Below are 20,324 nucleotides of genomic sequence, written 5' to 3'. Positions count from 1 at the left end.
TTGACCAAACAAGTTTGACAATTATCCAAAGCTAAATATAACAACACCAGCTGATATCAGAAATAAATAACAATACAAATTGACCAAACAAGTCTGACAATTATCCATAGCTAAATATAACAACACCAGCTGATATCGGAAATAAATAACAATACAAATTGGCTAAACAGGTTTGACAATTATCCAAAGCAAATATAACAACACCAGCTGATATCAGAAATAAATAACAATACAAATTGGCTAAACAGGTTTGACAATTATCCAAAGCTAAATATAACAACACCAGCTGATATTAGAAATAAATAACAATAGAAATTGACCAAACAAGTTTGACAATTACCCAGGCTAGATATAACAACACCAGCTGATATCAGAAATAAATAACAATACAAATTGACCAAACAAGTTTGACAATTATCCATGGCTAAATATAACATCACCAGCTGATATCAGAGATAAATAACAATACAAATTGACCAAACAAGTTTGACAATTATCAATGGCTAAATATAACAACACCAGCTGATATTAGAAATAAATAATAATACAAATTAACCAAACAAGTTTGACAATTATCAATGGCTAAATATAACAACACCAGCTGATATCGGAAATAAATAACTATGCAAATTGATCAAACAAGTTTGACAATTATCAATGGCTAAATATAACAACACCAGCTGATATCAGAAATAAATAACAATACAAATTGACCAAAAAAGTTTGACAATTATCAACGGCTAAATATAACAACACCAGCTGATATCAGAAATAAAAAACAATACAAATTGACCAAACAAGTTTGACAATTATCCTTGGCTAAATATAACAACACCAGCTGATATCGGAAATAAATAACTATGCAAATTGATCAAACCATTTGACTTAATATAACAATACCAGCTGATATCAGAGAAAAATAACAATACAAATTGACCAAACAAGTTAGACAATTATCAAAAGCTAAATATAACAACACCAGCTGATATTAGAAATAAATAACAATACAAATTGACCAAACAAGTTTGACAATTATCCAAAGCTAAATATAACAACACCAGCTGATATCAGAAATAAATAACAATACAAATTGACCAAACAAGTTTGACAATTATCCAAAGCTAAATATAACAACACCAGCTGATATCAGAAATAAATAACAATACAAATTGACCAAACAAGTTTGACAATTATCCAAAGCTAAATATAACGACACCAGCTGATATCAGAAATAAATAACAATACGAATTGATCAAACAAGTTTGACAATTATCAATGGCCAAATATAACAACACCAGCTGATATCTGAGATAGATAACAAAACAAATTGGCTAAACAGGTTTGACAATTATCCAAAGCTAAATATAACAACACCAGCTGATATCAGAAATAAATAACAATACAAATTGACCAAACAAGTTAGACAATTATCAAAAGCTAAGTACAACATCAGCTGATATAAAAAAAAATAACAATACAGATTGGATTAACAATTTTGACAATTATCCATGGCTAAATAGCATCAGAGGCATAGGGGCCACATCACTCACTTGAGCAACTATAGCCTTAACTCTGATCAAATTAGCGTTACAGTTTTAAAATCAAAATATTTTGACAACTAAGTACAGTACATCATGCTAAAAAAAAATTAAAATCTAAATACCAAGCCCCTTTTGTTCTTGTACGTGGAAGATGATTTTTCTCTATTCCAATTCCCCCCCCACCCCCCCCCACCCTCATTTTGCAGCCCCACTTTTCTCTAGGGAGTCGTGGTTTAATCAAACTTTAATCTGCACAACCTGTGCTTTCACACAAGTTACTGCTTTTTGGACTGAAAACTTTCACAGAATATTTTTAAAGATTTTCTCTATATATTTCTATGTAAAAATTCATCCCCATTGCAGCCCCGCCCTACCCCCAGGGGCTATGATTTAGCAAACTTGAGTTTACACTACCTGAAGATGCGTCCACAAAAGTTTAAGCTTCTCTGGCTTATTAATATTAGTTTTTAAAAAGAATATTTTTAAAGATTTTCTCTATATATTCCTATATAAAAATTCACCCCCCATTGCAGCCCTGTCCTACCCATGGGGAATATGATTTAAACAAACTTGAATCTATACGATGATATCTGAGAATGTTTAGCTTTCCTGGCCTAATAGTTTTTAAAAGAAGATTTTTAAAGATTTTTTTTGTATATATTCCTATATAAAAATTTATGCCCACATTGTGGCCCTGCCCTACCCCCTGGACCCTGATTTGCACAAACATGAATCTACACTATCTGAGGATGCTTCCAATTAAATTTGAGCTTGTTTGGCGAAATAGTTTTTGAGAAGAAAATGTTTAAAGATTTTCTCTATACATTCTTATGTAAAAATCCATTTCCCCCATTGTGGCCCCACCCTACCCCCAGGGACCATGATTTGAACAAACTTGAACCTACACTACCTGAAGATGCTTCCATATAAGTAACAACTTTCCTAGCCTAATAGTTTTTGAGAAGAAGATTTTTGAAAAATACCAACAAATTTTCAAAAATTCTAAATTATCTCCCCTTTAAAAAGGGCATGGCCCTTCATTTGAACAAACTTGAATCCCCTTCACCCAATGATGCTTTGTGCTAAGTTTAGTTGAAATCTGCCCAGTGGTTATGGAGAGTAAGATGAAAATGTAAAAAGTTTACAATGACAGACAGCGGAAAATTTTTGATAAGAAAATCTCAGGTGAGCTAAAACACCAACTGATATCAGAAATAAATAACAATACAAATTGACCAAACAAGTTTGACAATTATCCAAAGCTAAATATAACAACACCAGCTGATATCAGAAATAAATAACAATACAAATTGACCAAACAAGTTTGACAATTATCCAAAGCTAAATATAACAACACCAGCTGATATCAGAAATAAATAACAATACAAATTGACCAAACAAGTTTGACAATTATCCAAAGCTAAATATAACGACACCAGCTGATATCAGAAATAAATAACAATACGAATTGATCAAACAAGTTTGACAATTATCAATGGCCAAATATAACAACACCAGCTGATATCAGAGATAGATAACAAAACAAATTGGCTAAACAGGTTTGACAATTATCCAAAGCTAAATATAACAACACCAGCTGATATCAGAAATAAATAACAATACAAATTGACCAAACAAGTTTGACATTTATCCAGGCTAAATATAACAACATCAGCAGATATCAGAAATAAATAACAATACAAATTGACCAAACAAGTTTGACAATCATCCACAACTACAATTTAACAACACACATAACAACATAGCAATGTTAATGAACTCTCAATAATAAACACAGTTGGTAATGCGGTAGATTTTCTACAAAAATCCAATTTTGTTAATGCATTGTTTGGACCTCCTTGCATCAAAATGTATTGATTGCATAGTCAATCGCTGATACGTATAATAATTCTTACAAAAAAATATAATCTGATAAGAAATATAATAGATTAATTGGATAATGGAATTATGATATGACAAACATTGGCACAGTTTGAATGTGGCACCAGGAATGCTAGATATACGAAAATTGCTGCTTTTTACAAAATTAACAGCATTGTTTATTTTTTATTTTATCTAGAAAGGCTTTTTACAATTGGACCCAAAAAGGCTGCAATTTTATGCAAAGAAGGTTTTGACAGTGCCAGTGACTAACTCCCTACATATCAGACATTTCCTAATGGCATGAGCACAGTCCTCACAGCAGGCGAGATGTCCACAGGGCAGGAAGGCAATGGACACGTTCTTCTCCATACAGATCTTACACATATTCTGAATCTTATCCTTAAGGCTCGTGTTCTCTTGTTTCAGTGAAGTCAATTCTGTCCAAAAATAAAGATGTATAGTTATATGAACTTTATGTAACAATTTCACTAATGTATCAGGATATCTTCCACTTTTTAAAAAATCCAGACAAAGGGACTAAGAATATAGCCTGATTTTCTTATATTTGCCATCTCATAACTTCATTGATATATATATAAAAAAACATTGCGAAATTTTCAAACATACTTCAAATATTTGTATAAATATAGAATTTATTTATTGCTTTTATTGCTGTTTTATTTGCTATGCAATGAGAAGATACATGTACAAGTGTACATTAAGTATGGAGGAGTTACCCCTCTTGAAATTTCAAACCACATCAGAACATTACTGTGGAATCATTTAAATTCGTGGGGGCCAATTTTTGCGGATTGTTGCTACACTTACCTACAGTTAGGGCTGTAGTATTAGTCTGATACACTTACCTACAGTTAGGGCTGTGGTATTGGTCTGCTACACTTACCTACAGTTAGGGCTGTGGTATTGGTCCAATACACTTACCTACAGTTAGGGCTGTGGTATTGGTCTGATACACTTACCTACAGTAAGGGCTGTGGTATTGGTCTGATACACTTACCTACAGTTAGGGGTGTGGTATTGGTCTGCTACACTTACCAACAGTTAGGGCTGTGGTATTGGTCTGATACACTTACCTACAGTTAGGACTGTGGTATTGGTCTGCTACACTTACCTACAGTTAGGGCTGTGGTATTGGTCTGCTACACTTACCTACAGTTAGGGCTGTGGTATTGGTCTGATACACTTACCTACAGTTAGGGCTGTGGTATTGGTCTGCTACACTTACCTACAGTTAGGGCTGTGGTATTGGTCTGATACACTTACCTACAGTTAGGCCTGTGGTATTGGTCTGATACACTTACCTACAGTTAGGCCTGTGGTATTGGTCTGCTACACTTACCTACAGTTAGGGCTGTGGTATTGGTCTGCTACACTTACCTACAGTTAGGGCTGTGGTATAGGTCTGATACAGTTACCTACAGTTAGGGGTGTGGTATTGGTCTGATACACTTACCTACAGTTAGGGCTGTGGTATTGGTCTGCTACACTTACCTACAGTTAGGGCTGTGGTATTGGTCTGCTACACTTACCTACAGTTAGGGGTGTGGTATTGGTCTGCTACACTTACCTACAGTTAGGGGTGTGGTATTGGTCTGATACAATTACCTACAGTTAGGGCTGTGGTATTGGTCTGCTACACTTACCTACAGTTGGGGCTGTGGTATTGGTCTGCTACACTTACCTACAGTTGGGGCTGTGGTATTGGTCGGCTACACTTACCTACAGTTAGGGATGTGGTATTGGTCTGATACACTTACCTACAGTTTGGGTTGTGGTATTGGTGTGCTACACTTACCTACAGTTAGGGCTGTGGTATTGGTCTGATACACTTACCTACAGTTGGGGCTGTGGTATTGGTCTGCTACACTTACCTACAGTTAGGGCTGTGGTATTGGTCGGCTACACTTACCTACAGTTAGGGCTGTGGTATTGGTCTGCTACACTTACCTACAGTTAGGGCTGTGGTATAAGTCTGATACACTTACCTACAGTTAGGGCTGTGGTATTGGTCTGATACACTTACCTACAGTTAGGGCTGTGGTATTGGTCTGATACACTTACCTACAGTTAGGCCTGTGGTATTGGTGTGCTACACTTACCTACAGTTAGGCCTGTGGTATTGGTCTGATACACTTACAGACAGTTAGGGCTGTGGTATTGGTCTGCTACACTTACCTAGAGTTAGGGCTGTGGTATTGGTCTGATACACTTACCTACAGTTGGGGCTGTGGTATTGGTCTGATACACTTACCTACAGTTAGGGCTGGGGTATTGGTGTGCTACACTTACCTACAGTTAGGGCTGTGGTATTGGTCTGCTACACTTACCTACAGTTAGGGCTGTGGTATTGGTCTGATACACTTACCTACAGTTAGGGCTGTGGTATTGGTGTGCTACACTTACCTACAGTTAGGGCTGGGGTATTGGTGTGCTACACTTACCTACAGTTAGGGCTGTGGTATTGGTCTGCTACACTTACCTACAGTTAGGGCTGTGGTATTGGTCTGATACACTTACCTACAGTTAGGGCTGTGGTATTGGTCTGATACACTTACCTACAGTTAGGGCTGGGGTATTGGTGTGCTACACTTACCTACAGTTAGGGCTGTGGTATTGGTCTGCTACACTTACCTACAGTTAAGGCTGTGGTATTGGTCCAATACACTTACCTACAGTTAGGGCTGTGGTATTGGTCTGCTACACTTACCTACAGTTAGGGCTGTGGTATAGGCCTGATACACTTACCTACAGTTAGGGCTGTGGTATTGGTCTGATACACTTACCTACAGTTAGGGCTGTGGTATTGGTCTGATACACTTACCTACAGTTAGGGCTGTGGTATTTGTTGGCTACACTTACCTACAGTTAGGGCTGTGGTATTGGTCGGCTACACTTACCTTCAGTTTGGGCTGTGGTATTGGTCTGATACACTTACCTACAGTTGGGGCTGTGGTATTGGTCTGCTACACTTACCTACAGTTGGGGCTGTGGTATTGGTCTGCTACACTTACCTACAGTTAGGGCTGTGGTATTGGTCGGCTACACTTACCTACAGTTAGGGCTGTGGTATTGGTCTGCTACACTTACCTACAGTTAGGACTGTGATATTGGTCTGATACACTTACCTACAGTTAGGGCTGTGGTATTGGTGTGCTACACTTACCTACAGTTAGGACTGTGGTATTGGTCCAATACACTTTCCTACAGTTAGGGCTGTGGTATTGGTCTGCTACACTTACCTACAGTTAGGGCTGTGGTATAGGTCTGATACACTTACCTACAGTTAGGGCTGTAGTATTAGTCTCACAGGGCGAAAAACCTTCCTAAGCAAGTCCTTAAAGGTGGCTTAAAGGTGACTTAAAGGAGCTTAAAGGCTATACAACCTTTAAGCCGCCTTTAAGTCACCTTTAAGCAAGTGCTTATAGGTCCTTAATGTCCAAACTTCTTTAAGCTACCTTTAAGCCACCTTTAAGCATCTTTAAGTGGCATTTACGCTCTCTTTACACTGCCTTTACACTGTCTTTAAGTGGCCTTTAAGTCAATATTGATCAAGCTGAACAATAAAAACATATATTAAATGCAAAAGCTCTTTTATAGAGATGGGAGGGGGTCATCCGAGTGATAATATAATTTCCAAGGAAGGGGGGGGGGGGTGTTCCAGGCGGTTTTAATCGTCGCTCCATTAAACACAGATCGCTATCATCAGCACCGCTCTGATGGACACAGATTGCCGTTATAAAATACTTTATAATTTTTTGGGGGTTTCAGAATTATTGTATGTATGAGCGCAGTCTCTGCATCTTACTATGTGCATAAAACTAATTAAAGTATGTTTGTTTCCTATTATAAATTAATCGGTGAAAAAAATCTCTCTCTCTCTCTCTCTCTCTCTCTCTCTCAGTTCATCCGGTTATTAAACAAAATAAAGATAATGAACCAAAAATGCATGATTTAATTTGTGAATCGGTTTAAGGTTTGTATTTTTTTTTCAATTTTCATTATTTCTAACTCTAGATCTGCTAGATACATGTTAAAGATGAAAAGACTCTCAACTGCCTTTGTTATATCGGGCAGGATATTACTGCTTTGTTTGTCTAGACATAGTTTTGTTAGTTTGTGTATATCTAATTAAGGTCTTCCGTTTCCAACGGAAGACCTTTCTATTATTGTGCGGGTTAAGATTATTAGGGTCTTCCGTTTCCGACGGAAGACCCTCTTGTTATTCTATTGTTTCTTTTCCTTATTATTAAGGTCTTCCGTTTCCAACGGAAGACCTTATACTGATTCTGTTGGAAATTCTTCATTATTATTAGGGTCTTCCGTCTTCAGCGGAAGACCCTTCTATTATTCTATTGTTTCTTTTTCACTTTTCTTATTATTATTCTTTTTTTTTCTTACCGATTTTGTGCAGACGATTTCTCAGAGATGGCTCAACGGATTTCATTCAAATTTTCAAGATTAACGTGACTTTATCTGAAGTTTATTGTTTTTTATCCATTTTTGAAAATACACTTCCGGTCGGAAGTTATCGTCCGTTTACGATTTTTAAAAGTCAATTTTGTCTGTCGGGTTTCTCAAAAACGAGTAAAGATAAAAAGCTGAAAATTTCAGAGATGATAGATCTACCGTTTTTCTGGTGCACCTCAGTCAAAAGAATGTCCGCCGTCACTTCTAATCGTCACCGGAAGGAAATTTGAAAAATTTAATTTTTCGACTTTTTTATTTTTTAATATTTTTCTTTGAAATTTTTATACCTTATAGTGACCCTTTTACTGATTAAGAATATGTAATTAGTTTTAAAATCGATCAAGGCATTCTCGAGAAATTAAGCGTCAAAGTTCTGAAGCGGAGTCCGAGTAGCTCAGTCGTTATAGTCGTGGACATGGCCCAGGCGACCCGGGTTCAAGCCTCGAGTGCCGCAAATTTTTTTTCTCTTTTTTTCGCTAAGATCTATGATTTTATCTTTGAATTGATAAGTTTAATCTTATCTATTCAAAAATTGGACGGAAGACCCACTCGTTGCTCGCAACGAGATCGAGTCTAGTTTTTCTTCTTCTTTTTCTTCTAGACGTTTCTTTAAACTGTAATATCTCGCTTGTTTGTCATTAAATTTTATTCAAATTTTCAGGGTTTATTGGCAATGACAATAGCTTACTATAGCACAAAAAAATTTGAAATCGCTATTTCCGGTTTTGAGTTATTCCCCTTTGAATATTTTTTTAGTGGGTCTCGTGTACCTGCAAAGGCTCCGAGTTGATCCGTAGCAAGTAGTTTTAATTTACAAATCCTTAATGTAAACATCTTGAACGTTGTCCTCCTAGTTTTAAAAATTTGATTAACCCACGTATACTTCTTAAAAAATTACATCGAAATTAATGTTTCAAAAAATGTTAAATTTTGCTTATATCTTTGCTCAATAACTTTTTAGTTGTAAATTTTTTCTAGACACATATAGAACAAAAGTTGTGCAGAATATTAAGAGCTTTCATTTGATACCATAAAAAAGGGGCTAGCCCCTAAAATGAGGGGTCTAGATCCCTTAAAAGTCTTTGCTTCATAACTCTAAAACGGTAAGTTTTTCGATATGGGCGTCGCTGCAAAAAATGTTGTTTGTGACTTTATTGATCTCATAAAACTGTTTTTGTGTTCGGGTATTGCATAATATGAGGGAAAGGGTAATACGTGTTGACCAGTACTCGCGGCAAGTTGGCCAAGTTAACGAAACTCCCCTCGCCCGTGGCCGAGAAAATCGGTCACCATGGTCGCGGCTGGGCTACCTAGCGGTCAGCGGATATCTAATACACGAAAGTTGCGTCTCTCATATACGAGTATATTTAGCCACCAACTCAAGAATTGTTTTAGTTTTGATTACACATAAAAGTTTATCGACTAAACGATTCGGTGTCAATTAAGAAATTGTTCAGTTAATTAATAAAAGCAATGTCATTCTCAATCTAAAGCAATATTAGACATAGATCAATTGTGGGTTTTAAGTTTAAAATAAAGAACTTTTATTTGATAGAATATGGTCATTATACTGCAAACTTTTCAAATCGCCCTGGTTCTGAGCTGTGCGTGTCTGTGCGTTGAACCTTTACGTAATCTATCCTTCGTCCACGGCCGAGGACATGAGTCACGGCTGCACTACCTAGCGGTAAGCGGTTATCTAATACACAAGATTCGCACACCGCGATGCACACTTAGATGAATAAGAATGTGTTTGAGTTTATATAGCCGTAAATACAAGAACTGTTTTAATGTTATGTTATAAAAGTTTGTCCATCTTGTATTTATTTAATTAAACATTTGAGTGAAAATGAAAATTAATGAACGATATTACTCCAAATCGGAAACATTGTCAGACATAAATTAATGGCTGGTTTGTATATCTAAAAAAATTTACCCCCCCCCCCCCCCCAATATCAAATGATGATCATCCCTCGCACATGGCCGAGGAGATATAGCGCGAGTGGACAAGTGATCCGCAGTCGGTTCGTGTTCTTCTACATGTACCTTATTACGCGTTCATGTTTCATATTTTGCACGGACAGAACTATACTTATTATGTTTTCAACTATTATATAGGATTAAGATGAAAAGATAAATTTATTTTGCTTGTACAGCTGATTGAGCATTGATTTAATTATACTATAGCGTACAAGGTAGTTTAAAAATCAACTCAAATTATAATCAAAGTTCCATGTTACATGTTTGTGGTAGGTGCTAGCACGATAAAAGAATGTCCTGAATTGTCCTGAATTGAGGCATTTGATGATTATTTGAAAGAATATTCACATGAGTTTTAAACAATTGAAGATTAGATTCTATCGGTCCCATATCAATCACTCTGTAGTTTTTCTAATACATGGTTGTTCGTTTGAGTGTGGAAGCGAATTCATTGCTGCGTCCCCACCCCCTCCTCCCGCCCCGCTGACAAGTGCTCGCGCTGGATTTTTTTTAAATTGGCGAAAAGATATCCAGATCTGTCGAAAATCATTTTTGGTGACTTCTTCTTATGTGTAACATTTTCTATTCAACGTGTTTCACTTTCCCACCCGATTGTTTATTCAGTCAGTCTGTGTTAATTCAATCGCCACGTGCGACCGAAAATCTTGTGTCGCTTTAGCACACACAACTCAGAACATATGTAATTGAGTAACAGTTGGAAGGTGCTTTTATTAACAATAAGACTATTATTCGAAGTCAATCATCTTTACATTAAAGATGTGGAATCGTAACCTGAGAGTGTGGCTAATAAATTAACCCGTTAAACACGCTAAACTTCTATAGTTATGAACAGAATAATTCATAATATATTATAATTGAAAGTTGGAAGTCAAAGGAAATTTTGTTCTTTAGAAATACGACTACATTATGCAATGCAGTCGATCGCCATAGAAATCATCAAAGTACTGCAAGTGTCGACAGATTTCTTATTTCTTTGAAAGACCATAATTGTTCACTTGACTTGCAGACTATAATATAGCGACATATCTGCCTCCAAAAAATATATGCGCTTCTCAAAGTTACACTTAAGTGCGTTATTGGGGATTTTATTTATTGCTAATTGTATGAAAATTGATATAAAAAAAATTAATTGAAGTTGTGTATTATGAGGTTGTAATGCAACTTAATTTACTTACAAGGTTAGCTACAGCCGGTGGAATAATACTTTTAGGTGAACAATGAATACCCAATATATTAAAATACAAGATAAATAGTTTCCAGAACTATAATACTATGCATGTGTATATGAAGGTTGCACCCTTATTTGTATGGATGTAGGTGAGAAGGTAAAGGTGTATCGATATACATACAATGTATGACTGCACATACGGATTCCAGACCGTGGCTACAAGACGATACACATAATAGTTTTTAATACATCAATGCGCAGTTTGATCTAGAAACTGACCGGTTTCATATACTTCTTCGAATTTCTCTAACACGGACTGTCTAATTCCTTCCCAGAATTCCAATTTACGCAAGCGCAATTGAAGTTTTTTTTTTCAATTTTATAAATCAACACACTGACATGAAAATAAGGATTTTGCATATTATTACATCGTCGAGAGAGGTACTATTCATTCTGTAAATAAGGTTATTTAATTACATTACGTTACATAGCGGTGTCTTTATGAAACAGAACCATCTGGTGTAAAATTGAGATGCTCGCTTTTTCATAAATTCTCCCGCTGCTCTTTTTTTTTTAGCTGATTATATATTATTTTGAATGTCCAAGTCTACTCGTATCATTAAATGATATCAGACGACACACATTTCCCTATAGAAAAGTTCAGAGATGCCATCAATTTTGACTAATTACTAAATTTTGTCCGCACGTAACAATTCTAAACTTGCATATAGTCTTCAAAAATTTAGAAAGATTTGAATAAAGGAGTTATCTTAGAGAAAAGGTTACGTGTTTTGTAGGCGTGTTCGGTTTTAAAAGAAAAATACAATTCCTGACATGAGTCATGAGTACATACTGTTTATAACAATGCTTGCTACCCTTTGAAAACTTAACTCGCCATATAACATGATGTCTCATTTTTTAAAGAATTTTTGAAATGATTACACAAACTGTTCGACAAATAGTTTTCATACAGCATTTTCTTCTTTTCTTTTCAAAACATGTTTTATATACAGGCTTTCAATCACAACACGTTTTTATAACAAAAGCAGAACTGAAAGTTTAGTCATTATAGTCGTTTGACACCATATCACATATATTTTCAACCCGCAGCAACCACGGAAGACCTACTCGTGGCTTTGCCACGAGCTCTGCTCTAGTTATTTTATTTTTTATTTTTTTTCTGGCTTTTTTCGAACGCTATTTCTCGTGAACTACATAACCGATTTGCATGAAATTTACAGGACACATTGAGCATCAAATATACTTGATATTATAAAATTTCTGGCTTATGACGTCACTTCCGGTTCGAGATTTTGAGGATTTAGTGAATTTTTAAGGACCATTTTGTCCACGTAACTTCTCAAAAACTACTTGCGATAGAAACGTGAAACTTTCAGGGATAGTAAATGAATGTCTGTAGATGATCCTATTTATTTGATATTTTGAAAAATGCGCAAGGCGGCGAAGCTCGCCCGAGCTCAAAAATAGGAACCAATTTTTTTCACGAAATTTTCGCACATTTTCGGCCCTAGCTTATAATGTGTAAATATTTTGTTAAGACATGTAATGCAAAAGTTGTTCAGATTAACTAGGACTTGCGTTTGATTTCAAGAAAAAGGGGCTGGCCCCTCAAATAAGGGGCCAAAATGGCTCTTAAGTCTTTTTGCAATAACTCTTTTCTGAAAAATAATTTGTTATCAATTATAGAACCAAAAATGTTCATTGTATATCTGTTTATTTATACAGTACCATGCTTAAGTCATATGTTACGTAATTAGGGGTTTAAAGGGGCCAGAAGTTCAAAACTTTGATCTTTAGTATCTAGAAAAGGAGAAATATTTTGATAAGCATTATAGAACAAAAAATGCTTAGAATAATGTTCTTAACAATATGCTACCTTAATAGTTTTTGTTGGTGGCCCCAGTAAGGATTTTAAGGGTCAGCCCCTAAAACACAATTGTTCAGATATCTTTAGAACGGTCAACAATTTCTGAACACTTGTTGAGCAAAATGTGTTTATATTTATAAGACCTTTTATTTGATATCAAGGAATAAGGGCTGGCCCTTCAAATAAGGGGCCAAGAGGGCTCTAAAGTCTTTTTATAATAACTCTTTACTGAAAAATAATTTGTTATCAATTATAGAACCAAACATGTTCATTGTACATCTGTTTATCTATACGGTACCATACCTAAGACATATGATACGTTATTAGGGGTTTCAAGGGGCCAGATGTCTAAAAATTTGGTCATTAATATCTAGAAAAGGAGAAATATTTTGAAAAGCCTTGTAGAAGAAAAGTTGCTCAAAATAATGTTCTAAACGATATGGGATCTAAAAATATTTTTTTGGTGGACCTGGTAAGGAGTTTAAGGGTCGGCCCCTAAAACACAGTTGTAAGGATATCTCTAGAACGGTTAACAATTCGTGAATACTTGTGTTACAAAATATGTTTATATTTACAAGACCTTTCATTTGATATCAAGAAAAAGGGGCCAGCCCCCAAATAAGGGGCCAAAAGGGCTACAAATTCTTTTCATAATAACTTATTTTTAAGCGATAATTAGTAATTAATCACAAGGCAGAAAATAAGAGCTTATTATTCATAATTCAAAACTGAAATCCGTTTTAAAATCGGACGATGCAATACAGAGATAAAGAGTTTTAAAAATTGATTTTTCCGGAAATTTTGATTCCACATTCTTGGTTAAGAAAATAGTTTTATGTTCAGAGTTAAATTAACTCGTACCTAAAATTAATCGATAATTGTTAAATCGTACTTTTACAGATTCGGATTTGTATTTGCTATGTCGTTCTTGAAATCGATAAGGTTTGTTAATTCGTACTTGGTATCATTCGGATTTTGTTAACTCGTGCCAAGAATAATTCGATTTTTTTTGGTCTTAGTTTCTTATGTTTGTTAGTTTAAAAACCCTGCTTCTTACAGGAACTTCTAGCTTTACTTCCAACATTACCGGAAGACCCACTCGTTGCTTTGCAACGAGCTTTGCTCTAGTTCTTATTTTTCTTTTTTTTTTTTTTCTTCCTAGACGCGAACTTTGAGGCTTCATATCGTGCTCATTTCTGAACGGTTTTTGCTCAAATTTTCAGGGCTAATGGACTTTACAAAACACTATCTTCATCAGTTCATAAAAGTTAGAATTCCCTTTCCGTTAACGAGTTATTTCCCTTTTAAAAATTTTTGGGGCCTTTGGTTTCCAGACAAAGGCTCCGAGACTATGATAGCAGGGAATGGGAATCCAACGAATTTGAATAACAAAGACATTGAAGTTGTATACATCGGTTTTTGTTTTTTGATTACGTTCCTTATTTAGGAAAAGGTAGGGGGTTAAAAAACAGGATTCGGAAAAGTGCGAAAATTTAGTCATATTTTCCTTTGTATCTTTTAAACAAAAAATAATTTGTTAAAACATGTAGAATAAAAGTTGTGCAGAATATCAAGGGCTCTCATTTGATACCAATAAAAAAGGGCTGGCCCCTTAAATTAAGGACTAATGGCCCCTAAAAGTTTTTGCTTAATAACTCAAAAACGGTTAGGATTTTGATATGGCTGTCGCTGGAAAAGTTGTTTGTTGGGATCTCATAAAGGTCGTTACAATGTTATTTTGTAAGTGATTTGTGTAGTATGAGTGTAACAAGCTTTACATGTTAACATGTACCTGTTTTCATTTGACAAGTTAACGAAAGTCTTTGCGCGTACAACTGGCATAAAGTTACTGCAGAAAGTATGCTGGTTTATACAAACGGCATTAATTCATAAGAATTTTTTTTTTTAGAATACGTGCTTTTTTTTTTTTAGGAGTTTAAGTCATTGTTGTTAATTTTTTATAATGCACAATCCTTAAAAACGGGATTTGGAAAACAAATCATTGTTAACTTTTTCTTTTCTAGTAAACCACAAAATATGGAATTAAAAACATCTATGTATGCATTACATTTTAGTTATAAACTCCATGCATTTAAAATCTACCTTGAATCAGAGCTGTGTGTGTGTACCATTACGTAAGCTCTCCCTCGCCAGCGGCCGAGAAAATCGGTCACCATGGTCGCGGCTGGACTACCTAGCGGTCAGCGGTTATCTAATACACGAGAGTTGCGTCTCTCATATATGTGTTTATTTATCCGCAAACTCAAGAATTGTTTTCGTTTTGATTACACATATTTATGGATTAAACGATTGGGTGTCAATTAAGAAATCGTTCAGTTAATTAATAAAAGCAATGACATTCTCAATCTAAAGCAATAATAGACATAGATCAATTGTGGGTTTTAAGTTTAAAATAAATAACTTCTATTTGATAGAGTAAGGTCATTATACCGCAATCTTTTCAAAGCTTCCTGGGTTATGAGCTGTGCGGGTCTGTGCGTTGTACCTTTACGTAATCTATCGTTCGCCCACGGCCGAGGATCTCAGCCACGGCTGCACTACATAGCGGTTATTTAATACACAAGATTCGCACACCGAGACGCACACTTCCATGCATATGAACGTGTTTGAGTAAATATAGCCGTAAATACAAGAACTGTTTTAATTTTATGTTATAAAAGTTTGTCCATTTTGTATTTAATTAAATTTGAGTGTAAATGAATATTAATGAACGATATTACTCCAAATCGGAAACATCGTCAGACATAAATTAATGGTTGGTTTGTTTATGTAAAATATTTTATAAACTATTCAAATAATGTTTTTAATCAACAACAACAACAACAACCCCCCCCCCCAAATATTAAACATTTAAATGATGATCATCCATCGCACATGGCTGAGGAGATCCGGCGCGAGTGGACAAGTGATCCGCGGTCGGTTCGTGATCTTCTACATGTACCTTATCACGCGTTCATGTTTCATATTTTGCACGGATTATTATGTTTTCAACTATTATATTGGTTTAAGATGAAAAGATAAATTTATTTTACTTGTACAGTTGATTAAGCATTGATGTATACGAGAGCGTACAAGGTGGTTTAAAAATCAAATCAAATTATAATCAATGTTTGCTGTATGTGCTAGCACGATAAAAGAATGTCCAGAGTTGAGGCATTCGATGAATATTTAAAAGAATATTCACATGAGTTTTAAACAACTTTGGATTAGATTCTATCGGTCACATATTAATCACTTCTGTAGTTTTTCTACATGTATACGTTTCATTGTGGAAGCGGACTCATTGCTGCCCCCCCCCCCCCCCTCCTCCCGGCCCGCTGACAGGAGCTCGCGCTGGTATTTTTTTTTTTTTGATTGGCGAAACGATATAAAGATCTGTCGAAAATCATTTTTAGTGGCTTCTTCTTATGTGTAACATTTTGTTTCACTTTCCCACCCGTTTGTTCATTCGGTCAGTCTGTGTTTAAACTTGAATCGCCACGTGCGACCGAGAATCTTGTGTCGCTACAGCTCAGAACATATATAGCACCGGGTCATCAATTCTTATGTAATTGAGTAACAGTTGGAATGGTGCTTTTACTACATAAAATAATAAATTAAAAAAATCATCCACAAAAAATGTTACCGTAACTCAATAGTCAATACCAAAAATAAAATCCGTATGATTACAAACTGAAATCGGTTTTTCAGTATTCGGCGGGATTTGATTTTTCTTCTAACATTAGTATTTTTATTGGTTTTAGAGGTAACGATGTAAAAATACAAACAGTAAATAAATCTGATATTATTAACATTCATAATGTTGAAAAATATTTAAAATTAAATTAGTCACATTCGTTAGGAAACAATGTTATACAAACATCCGATAATTTTTTTTCTATGTCGTATCATTCGCGTAAATAAATATGTCCTTTACATACTCATGTACCTCAGAAAAAATTCAAATGATTAAACAAAAAAGAAAGTTGTAATTACTATTTCGGATTTTTTTTCAAAGTAATTTAACATTGTATTGAAAAGAACAAGAAATAAAAATGATTTAAATTTTTGACTCAATCTTCGTATTTATTACCGGCGCTCCTTACATGTATAACGGCGTACAGTGTATAGATTATCATGATCTATTTGAATTAAGTACCATACGTAAAGATTCCCATAATAATTAATTGCATGACTGTGTACATTGTAGGCAAATCCCTGTGCGTTAATTACTTTTAAGACCTCTTGTTTTCCGTCAACAGTGGTTTAAATAATTAAAATGATTACTTGTAAAAATATCTATAATCGGGATTCCAAAGAATTTACTTCCCGCAATTCATAGAAATGATCAGTATGTTAATTCTATGTTTACATTTAATTTTGTTCAAATAATTAATAAATTTACTATCATTTAAATTGTGTGCTTCATCAAATGCTGCTTCCGAATACCTTGAAGTCATAAATTTTCCATTGGCTATTTGACAAAAAAAGAGACGCTTGACCATCCAATGAAAACAAATACACAGAGTTTGATTGACAGGTTCAGCCAGGTGCAGGTCTCACCCGATGTCCGAGGTTATGTGTGCCGCTTGCGCAAAGCCGAATGGTCTCAGTAAGAGTTATCGATGTCAATAAATAAAAAAAAAAATACATGCTTATCAAACCATGCTCGTGTAACTTAAAGTTGATTACGGCTTGTTCCAACAGAAATCATGTTTTGCTAACCGTATTTAATATTTTTTAATATAGCGAATTTTAATATTGTACAGTCATTTTACCGGTAACGAATCAGCATGCGGTTTCGTCGTGCATGCAACTATTATTATCGGAATTACAAATGTTTTTATTTTTTGTTTAAATCGCGTTTCTTTGTCCTTCTAAATTGTAGTATAAAACTTCCGAAAATATAAAGGATGAATTACGGAGACAGTAATTTCAACACCCCCTCCATTTTCCTAGTTTCGAATTTGTTTCCTAGTATCGAATTAAGCGCCCTTTATCACTTCTGGCCGAATATTTTGAGGCGAATTAATTTCCAAAATATACTAGAGGTACATGGACTTATAAATGAAGAAGGAAAACAATTGTGGGAATATGTCATTTAAACAAATAACATGCTCGTTATTTTCATCATACCGTTTTCCCGTCAAATTGAAACCGGACTTGAACAGTTTTCATTTGCGTTACTTTACAATATTGAATTTTCATAAAAACACTTTATAATAGTAATTGATGATAAGTAGTTGCCATTTTCCTTTGTTTTTCCCGTATATCTATCAATATATGCAGCCAAATAATACTTCTGTCGCAAAGAACCGAAACTATATAGGAAAACTACACGTGGTTCTATTTGAAGTCGTAATTTCATTCAAAGCTCCATTATAATTTGATATGATGCATTATCTTTTTAAATGAATTATATTTACTAATTATCCACTTAATAGGGATCAATAACAAACTTATTTTCATAGTAAGGCTTAATTGTTTTCACACTTTCGTTTTTTCTGCTTTGAACTTCCGGCAGCTCATATGTGGGTCACATTTTTAAATTGTAAACAATTCGGTAAATAATCGTACAAATGGCAAACAACTTCACGCACTGATAGAATATTTATTTCTGTTTTATAATTACCTAGCTAGGATTTTTTAAAACCTCAACTTCGTCTTCAACCAATAATTTTTCTAAAAATTATTCGATATTGGCAAATATTCGTTACCGGTAAAACGACTGTACATGTACCAGTACTGAAACATCGTATAACAAGAGGCCCATGGGCCACATCGCTCACCTGAGGAACAATAGGTATGATAAAATCAGCTTAATGGAGTCATAATACAAACTATCTGGACAATGTACAATAATACATGATGATCCTGTATAAATAAAATCCATTTTCCCCTGGATATTCTTATGTTTATAATCATTAGTCCCTTTTCTAACAGGACGATTTTATAGTCATATCATATGTTGAGTATTGCAGTTCTCAAAAAGATCCTTAACAATTGTTTATATATGGGATATAAACGTACATATACTCTGAACCTTCTTGTGAGGCCAAAGAATTGTCCTGGGGCCAAAGTCTTAACAATTATAAAGAATCATCTGGCTGATTAGTTTCTGAGAAGATTTTTAAAGATTTACCATATATATTCCTTTGTTAAACTTTGAACCCCCATTGTGGCCCCACCCTACCCCTGGGGATCATGATTTTCACAACTTTGAATTTACACTACCTGAGGACGCTTCCACACAAGTTTAAGCTTTCCTAGCTGATTAGTTTCTGAGAAGAAGATTTTTAAAGATTTACTTTATATATTCCTATGTAAAACTTTGACCTTCCATTGTGGCCCCAACCTACCCCCGGGGGTCATGATTTTCACAACTATGAATCTACACTACCTGATGATGCTTCCACACAAGTGTCAGCTTTCCTGGCTGATTAGTTTCTGAGAAGAAGATTATTAAAGATTTACTCTATATATTCCTATGTAAAACTTCGATCCCCCATTGTGGCCCCACCCTACCCCCGGGGGTCATGATTTTCACAACTTTGAATCTACACTACCTGAGGATGCTTCCACACAAGTGTCAGCTTTCCTGGCTGATTAGTTTCTGAGAAGAAGATTTTTAAAGATTTACTCTATATATTCCTATGTAATAAAACTTCGACACCTCATTGTGGCCCCACCCAACCCCTGGGGATCATGAATTTCACAACTATGAATTTACACTACCTGAGGATGCTTCCACACAAGTTTCAGCTTTCCTGGTCTTATGGTTCATGAGGAGAAGATTTTTAAAGATTTACCCTATATATTCCTATGTTAAATTTCGACCCCCAATTGTGGCCCCACCCTACCCCCGGGGGTCATGATTTTCACAAATTAGAATTTACACTACCTGAGGATGCTTCCACACAAGTTTCAGCTTTCCTGGTCTTATGGTTCATGAGAAGAAGATTTTTAAAGATTTACTCTATATATTCCTATGTAAAACTTTGACCCCCCCATTTTGGCCCCACCCTACCCTCGAGGGTCATGATTTTCACAAATAAGAATTTACACTACCTGAGGATGCTTCCACACAAGTTTCAGCTTTCCTGGTCTTATGGTTCATGAGAAGAAGATTTTTAAAGATTTACCCTATATATTCCTATGTTAAATTTCGACCCCCCATTGTGGCCCCACCCTACCCTCGGGGGTCATGATTTTCACAAATTAGAATTTACACTACCTGAGGATGCTTCCACACAAGTTTCAGCTTTCCTGGTCTTATGGTTCATGAGAAGAAGATTTTCAAAGATTTACTCTGTATTTTCCTATGTAAAACTTCGACCCCCCATTGTGGCCCCAC

General features: G+C 35.3%; 1 protein-coding gene across 2 annotated transcripts in view; it reads right to left on the bottom strand.

Annotated features, from left to right (window-relative positions):
• Positions 1 to 3,705: 3,705 nt before the first annotated feature.
• The window catches only part of LOC128186198 (uncharacterized), a 29,523-nt gene continuing 12,904 nt past the window's right edge, over positions 3,706 to 20,324 (bottom strand). For both annotated transcript variants that reach the window (XM_052855976.1, XM_052855977.1), the window contains one exon: positions 3,706 to 3,862. In XM_052855976.1, coding sequence (XP_052711936.1) covers positions 3,826 to 3,862 — 37 coding nt within the window. In that variant the 3' untranslated portion in view covers positions 3,706 to 3,825. The remainder of the gene's footprint in view (positions 3,863 to 20,324) is intronic.

The sequence above is a fragment of the Crassostrea angulata genome, chromosome 5, assembly GCF_025612915.1.
Source record: "Crassostrea angulata isolate pt1a10 chromosome 5, ASM2561291v2, whole genome shotgun sequence".
NCBI lineage: Eukaryota > Metazoa > Mollusca > Bivalvia > Ostreida > Ostreidae > Magallana > Magallana angulata.
Note: the sequence above shows the minus strand (reverse complement) of the source record. Positions and strands in the feature narration are given on the sequence as shown.